The 17,064-nt window shown below is 35.5% G+C and overlaps 2 protein-coding genes across 2 annotated transcripts; one reads left to right on the top strand and one right to left on the bottom strand.

The window, feature by feature from the left end:
* Nucleotides 1-703: 703 nt before the first annotated feature.
* On the top strand, nt 704-3,062 carry LOC8282696 (6-phosphogluconate dehydrogenase, decarboxylating 3, chloroplastic). Its single transcript, XM_048378223.1, has one exon. It carries the CDS (start codon nt 863-865, stop codon nt 2,348-2,350), a length of 1,488 nt encoding a protein of 495 aa, XP_048234180.1. The 5' UTR covers nt 704-862; the 3' UTR covers nt 2,351-3,062.
* Nucleotides 3,063-3,657: 595 nt separating this feature from the next.
* LOC8282695 (protein REDUCED CHLOROPLAST COVERAGE 3) lies at nt 3,658-16,518 on the bottom strand. The gene is made up of 24 exons (XM_048378222.1): nt 16,374-16,518; nt 15,883-16,013; nt 15,667-15,731; nt 15,443-15,535; nt 15,280-15,352; nt 13,222-13,563; nt 12,745-12,809; nt 12,332-12,463; nt 12,172-12,213; nt 11,546-12,076; nt 10,644-10,798; nt 9,533-10,028; nt 9,385-9,447; nt 9,191-9,292; nt 8,219-8,536; nt 8,046-8,138; nt 7,852-7,953; nt 7,653-7,757; nt 7,352-7,485; nt 6,922-7,105; nt 6,652-6,783; nt 6,231-6,343; nt 6,064-6,145; nt 3,658-5,533 (listed from the first exon to the last, which is right to left on the bottom strand). Exons 2-24 carry the CDS (start codon nt 15,950-15,952, stop codon nt 3,899-3,901), a joined length of 5,127 nt encoding a protein of 1,708 aa, XP_048234179.1. The 5' UTR covers nt 15,953-16,013; nt 16,374-16,518; the 3' UTR covers nt 3,658-3,898.
* Nucleotides 16,519-17,064: the final 546 nt, after the last annotated feature.

The following is a 17,064-nucleotide window of genomic DNA, read 5'->3' as shown; positions in this document are numbered from 1 at the left end:
ATTAATTAATTTCCTTGTAAGGTTTTTGTATATAAGATTTCTTCTATTGAAAATATTAATATTTTTTAATAATACAGTAAAATCTTTCTACATAAATACTCTATATAAGAATAATCTTTATATAATTATAAGATTTTTAATCTCAATTTAGGCCAGTTATAAATAAAAATAAACTCTATAGTATAATAAGTTATTAATTTTTTAATTTTATTTAACAAAAATTTTATTTAATATTATATATAATATAATATATATTAAAATATATATTTTACTATTATTTATCTTACAATATTATTATTTTATCTATTTAATTTTATTTATAAAATATAATAAAATATTAACTATCATTTTATTAATAAAATTAAATATTAAATTAAAATTAAATTTTAATATTTGAATAATTTTCTTTTAACTATAAATTTTATTTGAATACAAGGAAGTTTTCCTCTGTACTGTCAAAAATCAAAGTTCTTGTAGGAACACAACATGATAGCTCACAAATAATACTTTTTGTCCACTTGTGCAATTCTCTTAGCATAATTATTTTGACTATATTCTTCAAAGAAAACTAAAACGCCGGCGTATCATACTGACCTTCTTGTCCCTAGGAAGCTTCAACGGTCACGGCACCCTTCTGTTAGGTGGTTAAGCCAATAAGCCACAGTTCCACTTCTCTTTTTTTATAAAAAAGAAAAATATTTGAACAATCAGTTCCACTTCTCTTACCCTTTCACTATCTCGACAAGTCCGCCTAATTTTCATCCATAAAAAATATCATATTTCTTTCACAATCTTTCAGTTCTATCACCAACCCGCTGTCTCTTTTTCACTTTAGATCAAAACCCTTATTTTCTTTTCTCAAATGGAGGCCTCTGTAGCTCTATCAAGAATTGGCCTTGCTGGTTTAGCTGTTATGGGTCAAAATCTTGCTTTAAACATCGCAGAGAAAGGGTTTCCAATCTCTGTCTATAACAGAAGCACTTCGAAAGTCGATGAAACAATCCATCGTGCTCAAAATGAAGGGCCTTTTCCTTTGACAGGTCATTACACACCTCGCGATTTTGTCCTTTCACTCCAACGGCCTAGATCTGTCATAATCTTGGTCAAAGCTGGCGCTCCTGTTGATCAAACAATTGCTGCGTTGTCTGAACATATGGAAGCTGGTGATTGTATTATTGATGGTGGTAATGAATGGTATCAGAATACTGAGAGAAGGATTGATGAAGCTAATCAGAAAGGTCTTCTTTATTTAGGTATGGGTGTTTCTGGTGGTGAAGAAGGTGCTCGTTTTGGTCCTTCTTTAATGCCTGGCGGTTCTTTTGAAGCTTACAACAATATTAAAGATATTTTGCAAAAAGTAGCTGCTCAAGTTGAAGATGGTCCTTGTGTTACTTATATTGGTGAAGGGGGTTCTGGTAATTTTGTTAAGATGGTTCATAATGGAATTGAGTATGGTGATATGCAATTAATTTCTGAGGCTTATGATGTTTTAAAGAATGTTGGTGGGTTGTCTAATGCTGAATTGGCTGAGATTTTTACTGAGTGGAATAAGGGAGAGTTGGAAAGTTTTCTGATTGAGATTACATCCGATATATTTAGGGTTAAGGATGAGCATGGAGATGGGGAGTTGGTTGATAAGATATTGGATAAGACTGGGATGAAAGGAACTGGGAAATGGACTGTTCAGCAAGCAGCTGAGCTTTCTGTTGCAGCACCAACAATTGCTGCTTCTTTGGATTGCAGGTATTTGAGTGGATTGAAGGAGGAGAGGGAAAGCGCAGCCCAGGTTTTGAAGGAGGCTGGATTAAAGGAGGAAGTGGAGGCTGTTAAGAGTGGGATTGATAAGAAGAGGTTGATTGATGATGTGAGGCAAGCACTGTATGCTTCCAAGATTTGTAGTTATGCCCAAGGGATGAATTTGTTGAGGGCTAAGAGTGTTGAAAAGGGTTGGAATTTGAATTTCGGTGAGCTGGCTAGGATCTGGAAAGGTGGGTGTATTATAAGGGCAGTGTTTTTGGATAGGATTAAGAAGGCCTATCAAAGGAATCCCAATTTGGCTAGCTTAGTTGTTGATCCTGAATTTGCAAGGGAGATGGTGCAGAGGCAGGCAGCTTGGAGGAGAGTTGTGGGTTTGGCTATTTCAGCAGGGATTAGCACACCGGGAATGTGTGCCAGTCTTGCTTACTTTGATACTTACAGGCGTGCTAGACTACCAGCAAATCTTGTTCAGGCACAAAGGGACTTGTTCGGTGCACATACTTATGAGAGGATTGATCGCCCAGGGTCATTCCACACTGAGTGGACAAAACTTGCTCGCAAGAGCAATGCTGGTGTTGGTGCTTTCAACTAAGCTTTTTCATGGCTTTTTCTTTTTCAATTGGGTGTTAATGATTTTTCTATTTGAATTAGGTTGTACGTCTCATTGAGGATTCTCTTGCACAGGCATAGCAATTATTGGTTAGCCTCGCAGTTTTTACTTTTAATAAGAAATGCATGCCATGCCTCTTGAGTTCCATAAGGTGTACCTTTCAGGATAGACAGGATAATGCTTTTTAATTTTACTCTTTTTGCTTCTTCTCAATAATGTTACCATCTTGCTGCTTGATTGGTGGTTTTCAGTACCAAGTGATGATTTCTGTCGAAGTGAAATTCTGTTACTGACTTTGGTGAATGATATTTGATGGGGTGCCTATCAGAGCAATGGTTCTCACTTTGGTGGTCCTTATGAACAAATATTTGTGATTCGGATAGATGGCTTGCAAGCAATCAGTAACAGAGGACTTAATTCAATTTACCTTTTCCCTCCATTTCCATAGAGCTCTTTCTCTTATCTCTTTCTGCCAGAAATCCTCCCTGCAAGCTTATATTGTTTTTGCAAAATTGTGCATATTGTTGCATACTACTAGATGGGTAAATTGCAGAAGGGTATTCAAGGACATCCAATGTAATCTTGTTGACGTGGCAGTAAAAAAAAAAGAGAATATTATCCTGTCACCTGCCATGTCAGATTCCACATCAGATGGTACAATCTGAAGAAATATTATAAAATGAAATTTATTTTATTTTTTTCTCTTTCTATTTTATATATTCTCATTTCTCCGTTACTATTTTTATCATTCCTGTTCAATTTGGTCTTCATTTTCAGAAATTAGAAAGGAAAAAATAAGAGAGGGACAATGAAGATGGTGATGGAGAGAATAGAGAAAGGAAGAGTAGAGCAAATTTTGAGTGAAAGTGTATTCAGTGTAAAAGGTGATTTGATGTTTTCAAATAAGATCCAAACTTTTTCATATAGTGAAATTACCTTTCCTATCCTTTCTCCGGACCGGCCACTAATAAAGATGTTCACTTTTTAAAGTATCCTATCCTATCCCATCCCATATATGCAGACGGAAACAGACAGAGGGATCAGATTTATCCCGACAGGTGCAAGGGTAACCCGGGAATCCCTTTTTTTTTTCTTTTCCAAAATGGTACTTCACCTTTAAAGAGGTGATGATGTGAATATTCTTTCTATGGCTACCATATTAACAAAAATACAGCAAGCTGCACTCTGCCATCCCCCAGAGATACCCTGGACAAGATAGGGTGTTATTGTTATGTACATTTTACGGAACTTGCCAATTAGCTTTTTATTGATCAAACCAAAACTCTAAAGAACAGAAAATTGAGATTTTTACAGAGATTATTAGAATGTACCAAGTTGAACCATAAACAAATAGAATTAAATACAGAGATTATGATCAAAACTTCGCTTCTACATTGCCTTTCCATAATTTCTATGCTGTTATTAGGTGAAACGAAGAGCTTTGTCAGACTTGCAAAAAACTGCTTACAAAAGGGTAGCACCTTTCCAGTAATTTTTTATTTTTTTTTTTACCTCTGCTATTCTCTTACTTTAACGAACTGAAGCGCAGATTGATTGTTGATTGTACAACTCAGTTACCCCGTTCGAGAACTGCCTATTTCTTCTCCGATTTCTTACAACTATAAATCCTTCATTATCACCATTTTTCTTTTTATTTACATCTGTTGTTTTTGACTGTTCATTGTCACCAGACTGACTAACAGGTTTTGTTTTCTCTTCGTTCCCATAGAGAATTTTAATGATTGCACTGTCATTTGCAATTGCATCTGAAGAACTTTCAGAACTGTCAAGCTTCTTCTCACTGCGTACAGGCTCACTTCCAGTATCACCATTATGCTGAACTGAATTGACAATGAAGCTAAGAAGTATCTGCCTAGCAAGTTCTGCCTTCTCAGACTCAGAGCTCGTCTTTCTTGAGCTAAGATCTTTAACTTCATTGCCGGATTCCATATCTAATTTCTCCTCTTCTACCTTGCTCTTTTCTATCAAAGTGTTGGATTCATTTGGAACCTGTGAATCTCTAGTTCCAGGGTTTCTTTGCCAAGCTTTTCTGGGTACAAATTCTGGTGCATGTGGATTCATACTTCTAGGAGGCATTGTCATAGGAGTTGGATATCTCAGCAAACCTTGTTTCAGTCGGTAAGGTCTAGTAGTTCTATAATAAAGTGGAGATCTAGGTCCACAAGGAACTCTGGCGGCAAGTGGAGGTGCCACTGGCTCTGAAAGCATACCTTGACTAGCTCTTACATCGTAAATGCTTGTCACGGCAACTGAGTTTACTGGGTGAACCATGGAGAGTGCTCCTGGGTTGAATGGTTCAGCTGCAGCTGAAAGCTTACTCCCATTTGTTTCATTAGACTTCTCCTGATTATAAGAACTAGAAATCTCATCAAGTTCAGAGCTAGAATTTTCTGATTGAGTCCCACTATCACCAATTCCATCTGTGTCAGCATTATCCAGTAGATTATCAGCAACTGAAATATTTTTGCTTCCCTCTTCATTCACCATCTCACATTGGATGCTGCATGTCTCGCCCTCAGGTGTTTTCACATTTGATTCTTCTACCATCTCCAATGATGGTTTCAGAACAGTACCTGGCGGCGCCACAGCTACTTCTTTGTAAGAGACAGATTTAGAGGCCATAGTAGTGATACTTGCTGGAGAAGATAATGGTTTAGGCACACAAGCTTTTTGCTGCAGTTTAACTGAATCCTCCATAACACTTGTCCCACGTAATTTTGATTGCTTTGGTGGTATTAACTCAGTTGTCATGGCCCTGGAAATTGATTTTGGAGCTGATGAGATGAGTTCCCTCCTATAGTTGCTATCTCTGAAATTTGAGTAGTCAGACCGGTTTACATTTAACTTTTCAAGAGCTGGTCGCCTGCGACCAGATTTCCTGCCAGCAGCGTTCCCCAACCGCCCCCTTGGATTTGCTTCTTGCCATCCTTCATCTGTTGTCATTTCTTCAACAACTTCACTTGCAACTATGGAACTGTGTATAGCAACATTACCTTTTTTTTCTGATTCTTCAATCTGAATTATCTCCAACTTTACTTCTTCAGAGTTGCCGTTGACCAAAGAGGTTGCATTTTCCATGCCGTCATGGACCATTGCATCTTCAACTGTTTCATCTTGATGGCCTTTATCACTATTCTGCAGTACCTGTTAAGAAGTGGATCTATTAAGTTGCTATTTGCTCTCTTTAAGAAGTGGATCTATTAGATCAATGTTTAGCAAGAAGATGATATCTAAATTCAGCTGACCACCGACTCTGCTCCAACAACAATCTGAAGGAATGCAAGATACAACTTCATGTTCAACAAAAGCAAACAGTTCAAAATTTCCAATTTTAGACCAAAGTCTGATTAGTAGAAGTTTAAGCCAACACCAAAAGAAATGCCAAGCTGATTGTTTTCCCTCCCTTTTTTCCTCAATTATAGGTAAAGCAAGATGGAGTTTATGAAACTCTGAGGAAAGCATTCTGCAAGAAGCTAATTGGATACGACTTGGTGATAAAGCTAAACTTAACAATCCCATTACAACTGTAGCTAACACTTTCATAAGACCAGTGAGATATTTATCTTTGTGACAAATTAGCAACAAACTACCAAATATTGAACTCAAATTACAAAATAAGAATATACTTAACAAAAGTTTACATTCGGACTAATGTCACAAGCAATAAAGGCTACCTTCACGCGCCGTTGTTTCCTCTGTGCCTCACTTCCTCTGGAATCTTGATCAGGACTAATGTAATCCAAGAGATCTGACACACTGCAATAAAGGGTCACAGATTTTAGTACCCCAAGCTATAGTTGCAGTTCTAAAACATGTAATGTGGTGAATACCATAACAATACCTAAGGTGGCCTTTGCTTGCTATGGATGCATCTGGCTTTGGCGTTCCATTTCGTGCCGCTTCTTGCTGCTCCAGAGCTTTTGTTTCAAAATATTCAAGCCACGCAGCAGCATCCTGCATTAGGAAATGAAACACCTAAATAAGTGGTAGAATCACTTTCTTTAACAGATGGATAACGTAAAATCTCTAGTAATCATTACTGCCTTGCAATAAAACAAAAACAAAAAAAAACGCCAGAACTACCATCAACTATGGTTTTAGACTTCACAAGGATAACACTAACAATCCAGCGTGATGGTGAGTCTCGCGAAGTTTGGGACTCTATAGCACTTGGACAGCAATGCCGAACTCTTTATCATTATTCTTGATTTTACAAAAGCGAGTTTTACAACCTTGATCATGGCCATATATTTTCTGGTTACCTGTGTACGAAGATCCTCTGATCCTAGCTTTGCTTGAAGTATCTTCAGAGTAGTTTGCTCATGTTGAACACTGAGAGAATATGCTTCCATCAATGACAGAGCTATGGCTATTGCATGATAGCTTGCAGCTGTCTGTCAGACAAAAACAAACAAGTACGAGAAAAATTTTAGCACGTTCACTTATTTTAAGTTAGGAGTTAAGACCAGCATGTGAATCAGTGGTTCCTTTTTTTTTTCCCAAGGGGGACAGAGAGAGAGAGAGAGAGAGACCTGTATGTGATCAGCTCCTAATAATCTCTGGTTGCACTTCAGAGCTTCATGCAGATATCTGAGAGCAATGTGAACATTTCCCATGCCCTCTTCCATCATAGCCACATTGATATATGTTGCAGCAGTGTTAGGATGAGATAGTCCACAAGTGAAATGAAGAAGGAAAAGAGCACGGTTTACATATCTGCCAATTAAGTGCAAAGAACAAAAATATAATTTTACAGTAAGAAAATGAAAAGAATAGAATAGAGGTGAAAAGAATCAATTCAATCAAAAATTTGCTTTACTAAGAAATTCAGTTCCCAAGCATATACTTAAGGTGAAGGGGCAAATTCAGTTTTTCTGGTATAGTATAGACCAGCTAATTAATTAAAAAATGTGAAGAGTTTATTGCCAAATATATCCAACAAGTTATCTTCCTGTTACTTACTTCAAAGCTAACTCAATGTGTTGAAGCCGATAATAAAATACGGAAAGATCTCCATAGCTTTTCATTGTATCTGGATGGTCAAGTCCTAGTTCCCTCTCATTAATATCCAGAGCCTTTTGCTGATATATGGTTGCCTAACAGGAAAAGGAGATAAAATTAAATAACTCAACTGGCAGTTATATCCTCAATTAGTAGATGGGAATACCTAGCAAGGGCACGACAAATGCACACAAATGCATATATTGAATCAAAGTTCAAATTCCTAAAATTTAAGCTGATACATATCAGATAAGTCCATTACCTGATTAAAATCTCCAGTGTGGTAAAGAACAACTGCTAGAAGACTGTAAGCACTTGCAGTAGTTCGATGGCAGGGGCCACATACAGCTATCATCTTTGCTAGTGCCTTCAATGTAAGTAGATCATATTATGAGACCGATGAGTGCCTAAATAAATAAAGAGTTAATGCAGCACTATGTATCCATTAAAATGATCAATACCTTCGTTCCATAACTAACAGCATCCTCTAGCTTTCCTTTATCAAGAGCAATCTTGGATGACTCTAACAAAGTCCGTCCATCTGCTGATGAGCATCCTACATGCTGTAAAATCATAGCACAAACATTGGATTCATATTGAGTTTATAATAACTCACAAACAAAGAATGTCAGATTAACCAAAGACCAGACCCAACCTTACAGACGGGAACAATGCCGATAATATCAGATTTTCTAAAGGGGTTTGGGCAGTCCATATCATAATCTCTTGGAATCAATTCCAAGCCAACCTGGTACAAGAATTATTAGTAAGAACTATGCTTCAAATGTATTTAAGCAGCCAAAAGAAATAGATTAAAAAGGAGGGTACCTTATGACAAAGTCCTCTAAGGATCGAAAGCTTTCTCAGTTGCAGAAATTCATCTTTTATTGTCCAACCAAACCTTCTGGATAGAAAGGTACTTAACCAGTGCAATTTGAGACCATGATCATCCTTGACATTTTGGTCATTATCCTCCATGCTGTAAGAGCCAAGTAAGAAATTCAGGGATGAAGCTATGGCTGCAGATAGTTCTGCTACGTTGTCCACAGATGCAATAACTGCATTAATTATGTGCTTGAAAGCTCTAGTAACCATCTCATGGATGCAAAGTGATTGTATGTGAGGAAGCTTTTCTGCTAGTTCAATCTGATGACAACAATATCAGGAAAAAGAAAAGGAAATTAGAACGGTATATACTCAAAACATAAGAAAGTCAATAACTTCTCAATCACATAATTTTCCTCAAAAGCCATTTTACAATTCTCCGTTCTTTTTCTGGGAAAGTTGAGCTGAAAGTTGTGAGACTTTTATAAAGTTTTGCCATTCTTTTTATAATTTAAGATCAATATCATATCCATAAGAATTTAAATATGGGAAAGTTAAAATCACATGGTAAAACCAATATTCTTGCTCTAGACAGTTTACTAACAAAATGGTTCAATGTTAATAGATAAATTTACCATGAAAAACATAAAGTAAAATTTTAAATATATATTAAAATAGGCATTTGAATTTTCAAACAATAAGAAGAATAATTTTTAAAGTATTAGGAAATATAAAGCTTAGGATTTTTGAATCTTAAGACTTAAAATTCTTAGGAGTTTGGAATCTCATGCAAAAGAAGACCCTTACTGAAATAGAATTTTATGCCTGAACAATTAGATTCAAAAGAACGCAAGAGTTAAAAAGTATTACTAGTTTCATCAAGAAAAATATTTCATAAAGATACATATTTGTAACATTTACACATAGAGAGATGGGCACAGAGCCGCACAAACACCCACGGAGAAGAAAACTCACCACTTTGCCCAAAGAGAACATCTGTAGTCCCCTCAAGTGCATGAAGTCAGTCAGTGTACGGCCATCAACAGGGGAAAGTTCAAGTGAGCCGAAGTCTGTTACCTGATGAAGCATGAAATCTAGGTTATAAACAATAGATAAAACCAAGTCATATTTTCTGGCCTAATACAATCCACTGTACAAACAAAATATACCAGCTTCGGCAGAGCGGTTTCGTCATAGTATCTATATGCCATTTGGATAAGCTCATCTCCTGACTGTTGCAATAAGAAAACTAATAACAGTTAGCCCGAAAGACGAGTAGAAAAGGCACCAGCCCTGCACAAACAACTACAATATAACCTTTAAATGAAGGCCAGTCCCAGTTTCTTTCAGACGCAAGAAAGCTTCTTCAGTAATCAATCCTTCTAATTCATTGGACTCCCCATTGCTATGCTGTCCCTCATCAGTTCCGACATTTAGTCTGCAAGAGCCAGTGTCATTTTCTTCCTTCACAAGGGTAATATCCATATTGACTTTTCTATCCCTCTTCTTCAAAAACTTAAACTCCTTTCCAAGACCTTTCACAGCATGTACAGTCTCGTTATGCTCCTCAGAGCATTTAGAATCAGTGTCGGTTGAAGTTTCCTGCTTTTGCAGATGTTGCAACCAACACGAACCCAGTTCCCATCTAATAGATCTTTCAGAAGAAATTGGTGTCTCTTCCAGCTTGGTTAAACTCTCTTTAACTACTTGTCGAACAAGACATCTAGATTTTTCTGTATCATCAAAGGTGGAGTGAGGCGGCTGACCACCAGATGATTCCGCAAAGCAAGACTTATGAAGCAGAACCCTTAAGCTGCAAAATGTTTTGCACCCATTAAAATTTTATTAAAGCCCATACATTCAATAACAGTATATTGACTTGAAAAGCATATATATTATGCTCTCAATAAATAAACTAAAAGGTTTATTCTATCTTAAATATCGGTACCAAAGGTGGCCTTTGTTTTTTACTTTTCGACTTTCTTGTTTGTGGCAATGCTATTATTTGAATGGGTTCAGTCATCAAATTGGTACAGGAACAAAATATTAAAAGGGTTCTCCGACACTAGATAGCTAGAATGAGCTCTCCTTTCAGGAAGGATCCCAAACACGAGCTAGTTAAAACATCTTTCTCCTACAGAATGAACAGAAGCAGCCCCCTGAATCATTAATTCAGATGTGAGGAACACAAAGAAGGCTAATCTCTTGTGGGAGCCGCAAGCTAAATTTTTTCTACAGTTTATTCACCATATTCCTTTTCTGTGATTGCTATAGGATGCACTTCAAAACCACTATATCAATAACTAGCTGAACCAGGGGCATTCCTTACTATACAATTCCTGCCAAAATTATTTTCTAGCATAATTGTCCTATTTACTTATTATGGCAGGTTCTTCTGATAGAACGAGAACTGGCACATAGTTCAGACCTGTTAATATTAAGAGCATTAGAGCCCCCATCTGGTTGATCATTAATTTCGATATCTTGAGCCTCGAAGCGTCTCTTGTTCACTTCACCAACAACTCTTACTGTTGCAGTGTACCCACAATGTCTCACAATGACAATACCCAGTGAAGAAGTATCCTGTACAAATTGATGATATTATTTCAGCACTCCTTGTTCATAAGAACTTAAAAGTATTTAAAAGCTTTTATTATTATCATTTTTATGAACTTAGCATTTTACCATTCTGAATGATGTTCACATTCAACCAATTTAGATGGTTTGACATGTGCAACAAAGATTAAAGACAGGTGGCACTGGAGGGGGTTTTTTTGAGGTTCTGTCTGAAAGCACTACAAGGAGAAGACTAGAGAGAATGTGGATTTAGCAATAATGCCATGATTCCATGGAAAACAAGGTCTAGAACAGTAATGTGGAAAATTGAGTTTGACAATGCAGATGCAGAAGAAATAAGATATAAGGCACACAGCTGCTTTCTTTTATCTTTTTCTTCAGAAGGAAATTCACTTGATTTAGATAGGTTTATTTCTCAAGATCATAAAAAAATTTGTTTTGCATTATCTCCTGAATCACACACACTAATGAAAACCAAATGGGGTGGGTGGATGGGTGGGTAAGGGCTTCTGCGGTGTTTGTATGAGTGACTTGAGTGAATGAACAGGAGAAGGAAAGGTGAGGGATAAGTGAAAAGAGATAGGCTGAGGTGACAAAGGCCATTAGCTGGAGGGGGATAAGACTAAAAATGAGTGAGATTCCGCATCTAAAGATACTATTTTAAATAAATTATTATCCTACTCATACTATGGGCTTATTTCATGTTTGCAAGCTAGCGGGCACCTTATTAAAAAAAAGGAACAAGATACTTACATGAACAACTACACTCTCATCTGCAGTTAGCCCTTTAAGCAAATTCCTTTGAGCAATTTCCGTAGCAGAGATGCCAGAATATTTATTTCCATCAACTTTTTCCCTAGACTTCAAGCTTGCATCTGCTGCATCACGTTTTACAACAACGTACAAGTCTCCAACACGGTTTTCAAAAATAATTGAACCTGATAGACAATTTACTTCTCTTGCAACTGAATTGGAATCAATGAGTTGGCGTATGGCTCTAACAGCTTTGAAAATTGCAACATCAACAAATTGGCTATGAAGCAGAAAGGCCTTCCGGTCTCTTGTCACTCTCTCTTCCTCAGTCTTGCATGGGAGGCTAGCCAGTATTGCAAAATCTGTAGCCCAGGGCCGGAGATCATATTCACCACTTCTACCCTGCCCTCCACCATTGCCACCCCAATACTCATCTTCTGTAGGTAGGGATGGGAAGTTTGATGGAGACTCAGCAACAGGTGGAGGAACTAACCATGTATTTGCACGAAATCTATAAGGAAGATTGCCAAACTGCAAAGAAAAGATTGTGAGACCTCAGACATATTTTATCATGAAAATAATCAAATTCTTAGCAATCAACACCAAATGTGTGTAAAAAATGTCACCTTATTATGTTCTCCAAAAGCTTTCATAAGTGAATCATATGCCTGCAATATCAGAAGACCACATCTCTTAATTATAAAAAAACAACAGTGAGCAATTGACTTCAGACCAAAACTAATAAGAAATAGTACAAGATAATGTCAAGAAATATAGAGTACCCACATTAGCAAAAGCTCGGCTGAGATTTTGCAAAAGATCCACAAGGGAGTGGCTTTGGGAGAAATGCTTTCCCACAGTATAGAATCCTTTTGCTGATGCCACAACATGAATTAGCTTCCCATTACAGATTTTTATCTGCATGCAAATAGAGAATAATTGCAGCTTCAGCATATTCAGTAGCCAAATATAAAAAGAACAGATTCATAAAAAGGCTTTACTATTAACTTTATTTCATTTTCAAAAGATACGGAATTATGCTTGCTCTAAATTATTGTTTCTACTGAATACATAATGTGAATTTAGAATTCCAGATACTGAAAGCCAATACTAATTGCAAAAAATTTACTGTTCCCATTTGTACATAAATTTTAAAAAGAAATTTAGAATTATGTATTAGATAAGAAAGAATGATGTACCTGAATTTCAAAATAGTCACCTTCGCGCCTCTGTTCTCCATCCTTACTGTTACACCTCCTCAAATCTGCAAGACAGATTATTTAGACAATTAATAGTAAGGGTAATTATTTAACACCCCCAAGGTTTATCATGATATACACTCTAATCCTTGCTGTTTTAAAACTTGGCAAGTATAGCCCCTGAGATTTGGTAACAACTCTGCACTTTAATCCTTATTTATAAAACTAATATGATCGCTCATATAATTTCACTACACTTGCACATTTAAAGTGGAAAATATAATTTCAGTTTAGTCCCTGAATTTTGTATTAGACAACACTTCAGTCCTCCAAAACTATACATTTTCATTTTTCATCAGTAGTAAAATACTAAGAAATGCTAATTCTAAAACAGAAGGGCTAAATTTTATATTAAGGTAAACCTCAGGACTGTTTAATAATTAAACTAAAACCAACAGGAAAGCAAATGATGCTCACTGAGGATAGGAGGCGAGAGGTGAGAAAGAGAGAAAAATTCATAAAAGTCGGAGAGCTTTGGCGTCGGATGAATCGCGGCCATGTCCAGATTCTCCGATACCGCTGCCGACGGTGATATTGTCGATGTGTGGAGCCCATTGGCATCAGATGGGGCAGCAGCAGCAGCTGTGGTATGGTTCGGTCTAGTAGCGGTGGTGATGTTATGTTTTTTGGACTTGGATTCTGATGGTGGCGTTGACGACGGTGGTGATCGCTTCGGCTTAGCGAACCTGGTGGTGCAAGCCACTATGTCTAGAAGCCTCCTGACGTGAGCTACGGCCTGTGCTTCCTCTGTGTAGTCCTCTGCTCAATTTCAGTGGCAGATTTGTAAATAACTTAGATATTTTGAGTAATTTAGAGATTATTTCATAAAAATGCTAGAATATTATTAGATAAATAAAACACGTTATTTGGCCCCTGAATTTTTCACATTAAATACTTTAAAGAAAAAAAAAACAAAGAATTATAATGAATAAAGCCAAATAAACCAAAATCTTCTAAATAATTAAAAATACTGCAGAAATATCAGGAAAATATTTTTGAAATAAAAAACTGTTAGCTTTTTAGTGAATTTATGGCAAGTATTCTTTATTTATTTAAATTTATGCACTGACAACTCTCCCTTATTTCAACTGTTTTTTTTTTTTCCTAAATTTCACAAAGGACAATTCTTTTAATAAAAAATTGATACACGTTAAAAATGTATAGAGAGGCTAAAATAATATTCTTTTGCAAAAAATTGAGAAAAAACAAATACAAAGATGTTTAACATGACGAGCATATAATTGAGAAAAGGATGAAAAAGAATTAAGGGCACGAATAACACATGAAAAAATAATATAATATTATAATCTTTGTGGCGTGCCATAAATCATAGAGGGTATCTGTTTAGGCAAAAAGCAACGGCAATAACGACAACAAGAAAAAACGACAAACTTTTACCAATTATATAAATAAAATAAAAGCTTTAGGTGACATTATTGTAATAGTGTCAGTAAATAAATAAATAAAGGTCACATAGATTTTGGCATAATTTTTGTCAGGATTATTTGCATGGGACCTGCGCCAGCCTCAGCCACACATCACGTGCGATGCACATATATCATGAGGCGGCGTAGGAACTTCAGACTTGGCTGCTTGACTACCGGTCATAGCTCATAAGTGTACTCAAACGAAGCCGTTTCAAGGTGTAAAATTCATAAGAACTATTATATTTTATGTAAAATTTTTGAAGCAAGTTGTAAACTTATAAGCGATTGATCATTTATGAGGGGGAAAGATCCAATGTGATTTTTCTTTTAAATATAAATACATAGAATGAGATCTAACGGGCTTTTCAATGTTTCTAAATTATTAGCCTGTGATTGCAAACTGTTCTTTATATATATATATATATTAGTGTTGTTTTAAAGACAATTTTTTGGAATTACTTTTTTATTAAATTTAATATATGTTAGATTTTTATAAAATTAAAATATTTTTTTCTATAATTTATACTTAACATCTTAAAAGAATGACTTTCTTAAAACAAAAATGCCAAATGTATATTTATTTAATTATTTACTATTTATGCTTCTCAAAAAAATTATTTATTTATTATTTAATTTAATAAAATATAACCATAAAAAGATGCCAACCTCAATTATTTTTTTCAGAGAAGATGCCAATGTATAATCATGATGCATTGGTGCAACAACTTTCCAATATTACTAGTTATTTAAAAAAAAAATGCCAATCATTTATAAAATCTTTTGTACAATATCTTTGGCAAAAAGAAGATTTTTAAATCAAATTTTAAAATAATTCTTTTATTTGTCTCCAATTTTTAGTGAATAATTAAAAAAATGGATGAAATGGAATGTACCCTCAATTAGACAGTAAGAAACATACCTGGAAAAGATCACTATCTATAATATAAAAAATGAATATCAAATATTAAAAAAATAAAAAGAAATCAGACCCAAAAAATCACATGGGTGGTTGAATGCTGAATTTTTGGTACATATTAGCTTCACCTACCTTCAACCATTCTGAGCATACAAGGCTTTAAGGCAGCAATCTCCACTCTATCATTCAGTCTCTGACCCTTAACCTGATATAGCAGTAAAAAAAATTCAGTTACAAAATCACAAGAATACAAATTATTTAATTTTGACTCAGTGAAAATAAAAATGGTGCACACCTCATGAGACAAAGAATAGTTGGTAAGGTGACATGTTTCTACATTCACAGCCAATAGCTTCTTCACATCAAGTATCCTGTCAGTAGAGATGCCCTTCAAAAAACAAAATCAACCAATTAATTAGCCAACTAATTGTTGTTCATTAACCTTAAACATTTAATTACTTTTATGACAAATTTGGTAGCTGAAATAAAGAATGGTGGAAAAATATCTAGCTAGTATACCTTGAGGACAGCATGAGTGTCATATGGAGTGATGATAGTGATATCAACAAGACTAGGCACCACTACTGCAAAGAAACACAGAGAGTTTTTATTATAACAAAATAAGTAAAAAAATCTGGAAAAAAAAAATCAGAATTTGGGTTCTTTAATTGACAAGATTATATATTAACACCCCCAAATAAAAAAGAATTAAAGAAAAAAAAGAGAGGCAACTACCTTTCTCCTCTTTCTTCTTCTTTTCTGCTTTAGCCTTATTGGACTTGCCTCTGCCTGACCTTGGAGCCATTTTCTTTGTTTTCCTTTCTTTTACTTGAAAAGATCAGAAATGGAAAAATCTGTATATATAGCTGTATATATAATTAAACCAAAAATGAATCAAACACCCATTTTGATACTATCAAGAAAATTGAGGTAATGGTGCCTGATTAATTAATGAAGATTGTATTACTAAGATGGATGTTGGCTAATAATAATGAAAGAAAGAAAGAAGATATAGCAACAGAGTGGAGTGAAAAGAGAAGGAGAGAAAAAGAGGAAATGAAAGACTTTTATTTTTAATTTTTGTGGGTTCTAATGAGTGAGACAGAGAGGAGCAAAGAAAGAAAGAAAGAAAAGAAAGGAAAGGAAATCTTGGTGAAAAGTTTTGCAAAGGAAGAAAGAAATTAAAGAAAAGGAAAAGATAGGATAAGGGTTTTGGTTGGGTTTACCCTCTTTGTAGATTTGTAAGCAATTCTAGCCTCTCCTTCTTGCTAAAACCTTGATTGCCCTGCCCCTTCCTCTTTCTCTTTCTCTTTCTCTTTCTCTTTCTCACTCCTCTCTCTAAAATGATATTAGCATTGTTGGTACCTCATATTTTAACTTATATTATAAATTCATATACTGCTATATAAAGAGGAGCCCATGCACCCTTTTTAGGACAAAAACAGATATTGGTGGACCCAATTAGAAGGTGACCATTGACAGATCGACACGTGGCAAACGTTGGTGGGTTGCAAGTGGAGGTAATATATAGTCGGGTTGTTCATTTTTGTTTTATCGCATGTTGCGGCCTTTGGTATTGCCTACAACAACAACAACAAAAAAGAGAAGGGTTTATTAGGGTTTGTGGAAGATTATTAATTCTAATAGGAATGCTAATTTGGCAGCATAAGAGCTGGGTGCGTAGGATCTTTTCTTGAGAGAATCTGCCGGGTTTAAGTTAATTATTCTTTCATTCATTATTAAATTAATTACTTTTCCCTTGTCACATTTTATTTTGGTGACTAGTGCTTGTAGTTAGTCATTTTACATAAAAGCAATGCATGTATCACTGTATTTTGCTATTATGTGAAGGTTTTCAAACTGTTCTATTTAATTTATTAGCTGTTTACAAGTGTTCTAACGATGAAAAACTAGAGA

This window comes from Ricinus communis, chromosome 8, assembly GCF_019578655.1.
Source record: "Ricinus communis isolate WT05 ecotype wild-type chromosome 8, ASM1957865v1, whole genome shotgun sequence".
Lineage (NCBI taxonomy): Eukaryota > Viridiplantae > Streptophyta > Magnoliopsida > Malpighiales > Euphorbiaceae > Ricinus > Ricinus communis.
The sequence above is the reverse complement of the archived record's forward strand: the minus strand, read 5'-3'. Positions and strand labels throughout refer to the sequence as shown.

Excerpts from the sequence above, each read along its gene's own strand:
- LOC8282695 (XM_048378222.1), bottom strand. The coding sequence starts at position 15,952 with ATGGCTCCAAGGTCAGGCAGAGGCAAGTCCAATAAGGCTAAAGCAGAA. Across the intron at positions 12,810-13,221 it reads CCTCTCGCCTCCTATCCTCA|ATTTGAGGAGGTGTAACAGT; the intron begins GTGAGCATCATT and ends TCTGTCTTGCAG. Across the intron at positions 7,106-7,351 it reads CACATTGAGTTAGCTTTGAA|ATATGTAAACCGTGCTCTTT; the intron begins GTAAGTAACAGG and ends CTTAATTGGCAG.
- LOC8282696 (XM_048378223.1), top strand. The coding sequence starts at position 863 with ATGGAGGCCTCTGTAGCTCTATCAAGAATTGGCCTTGCTGGTTTAGCT.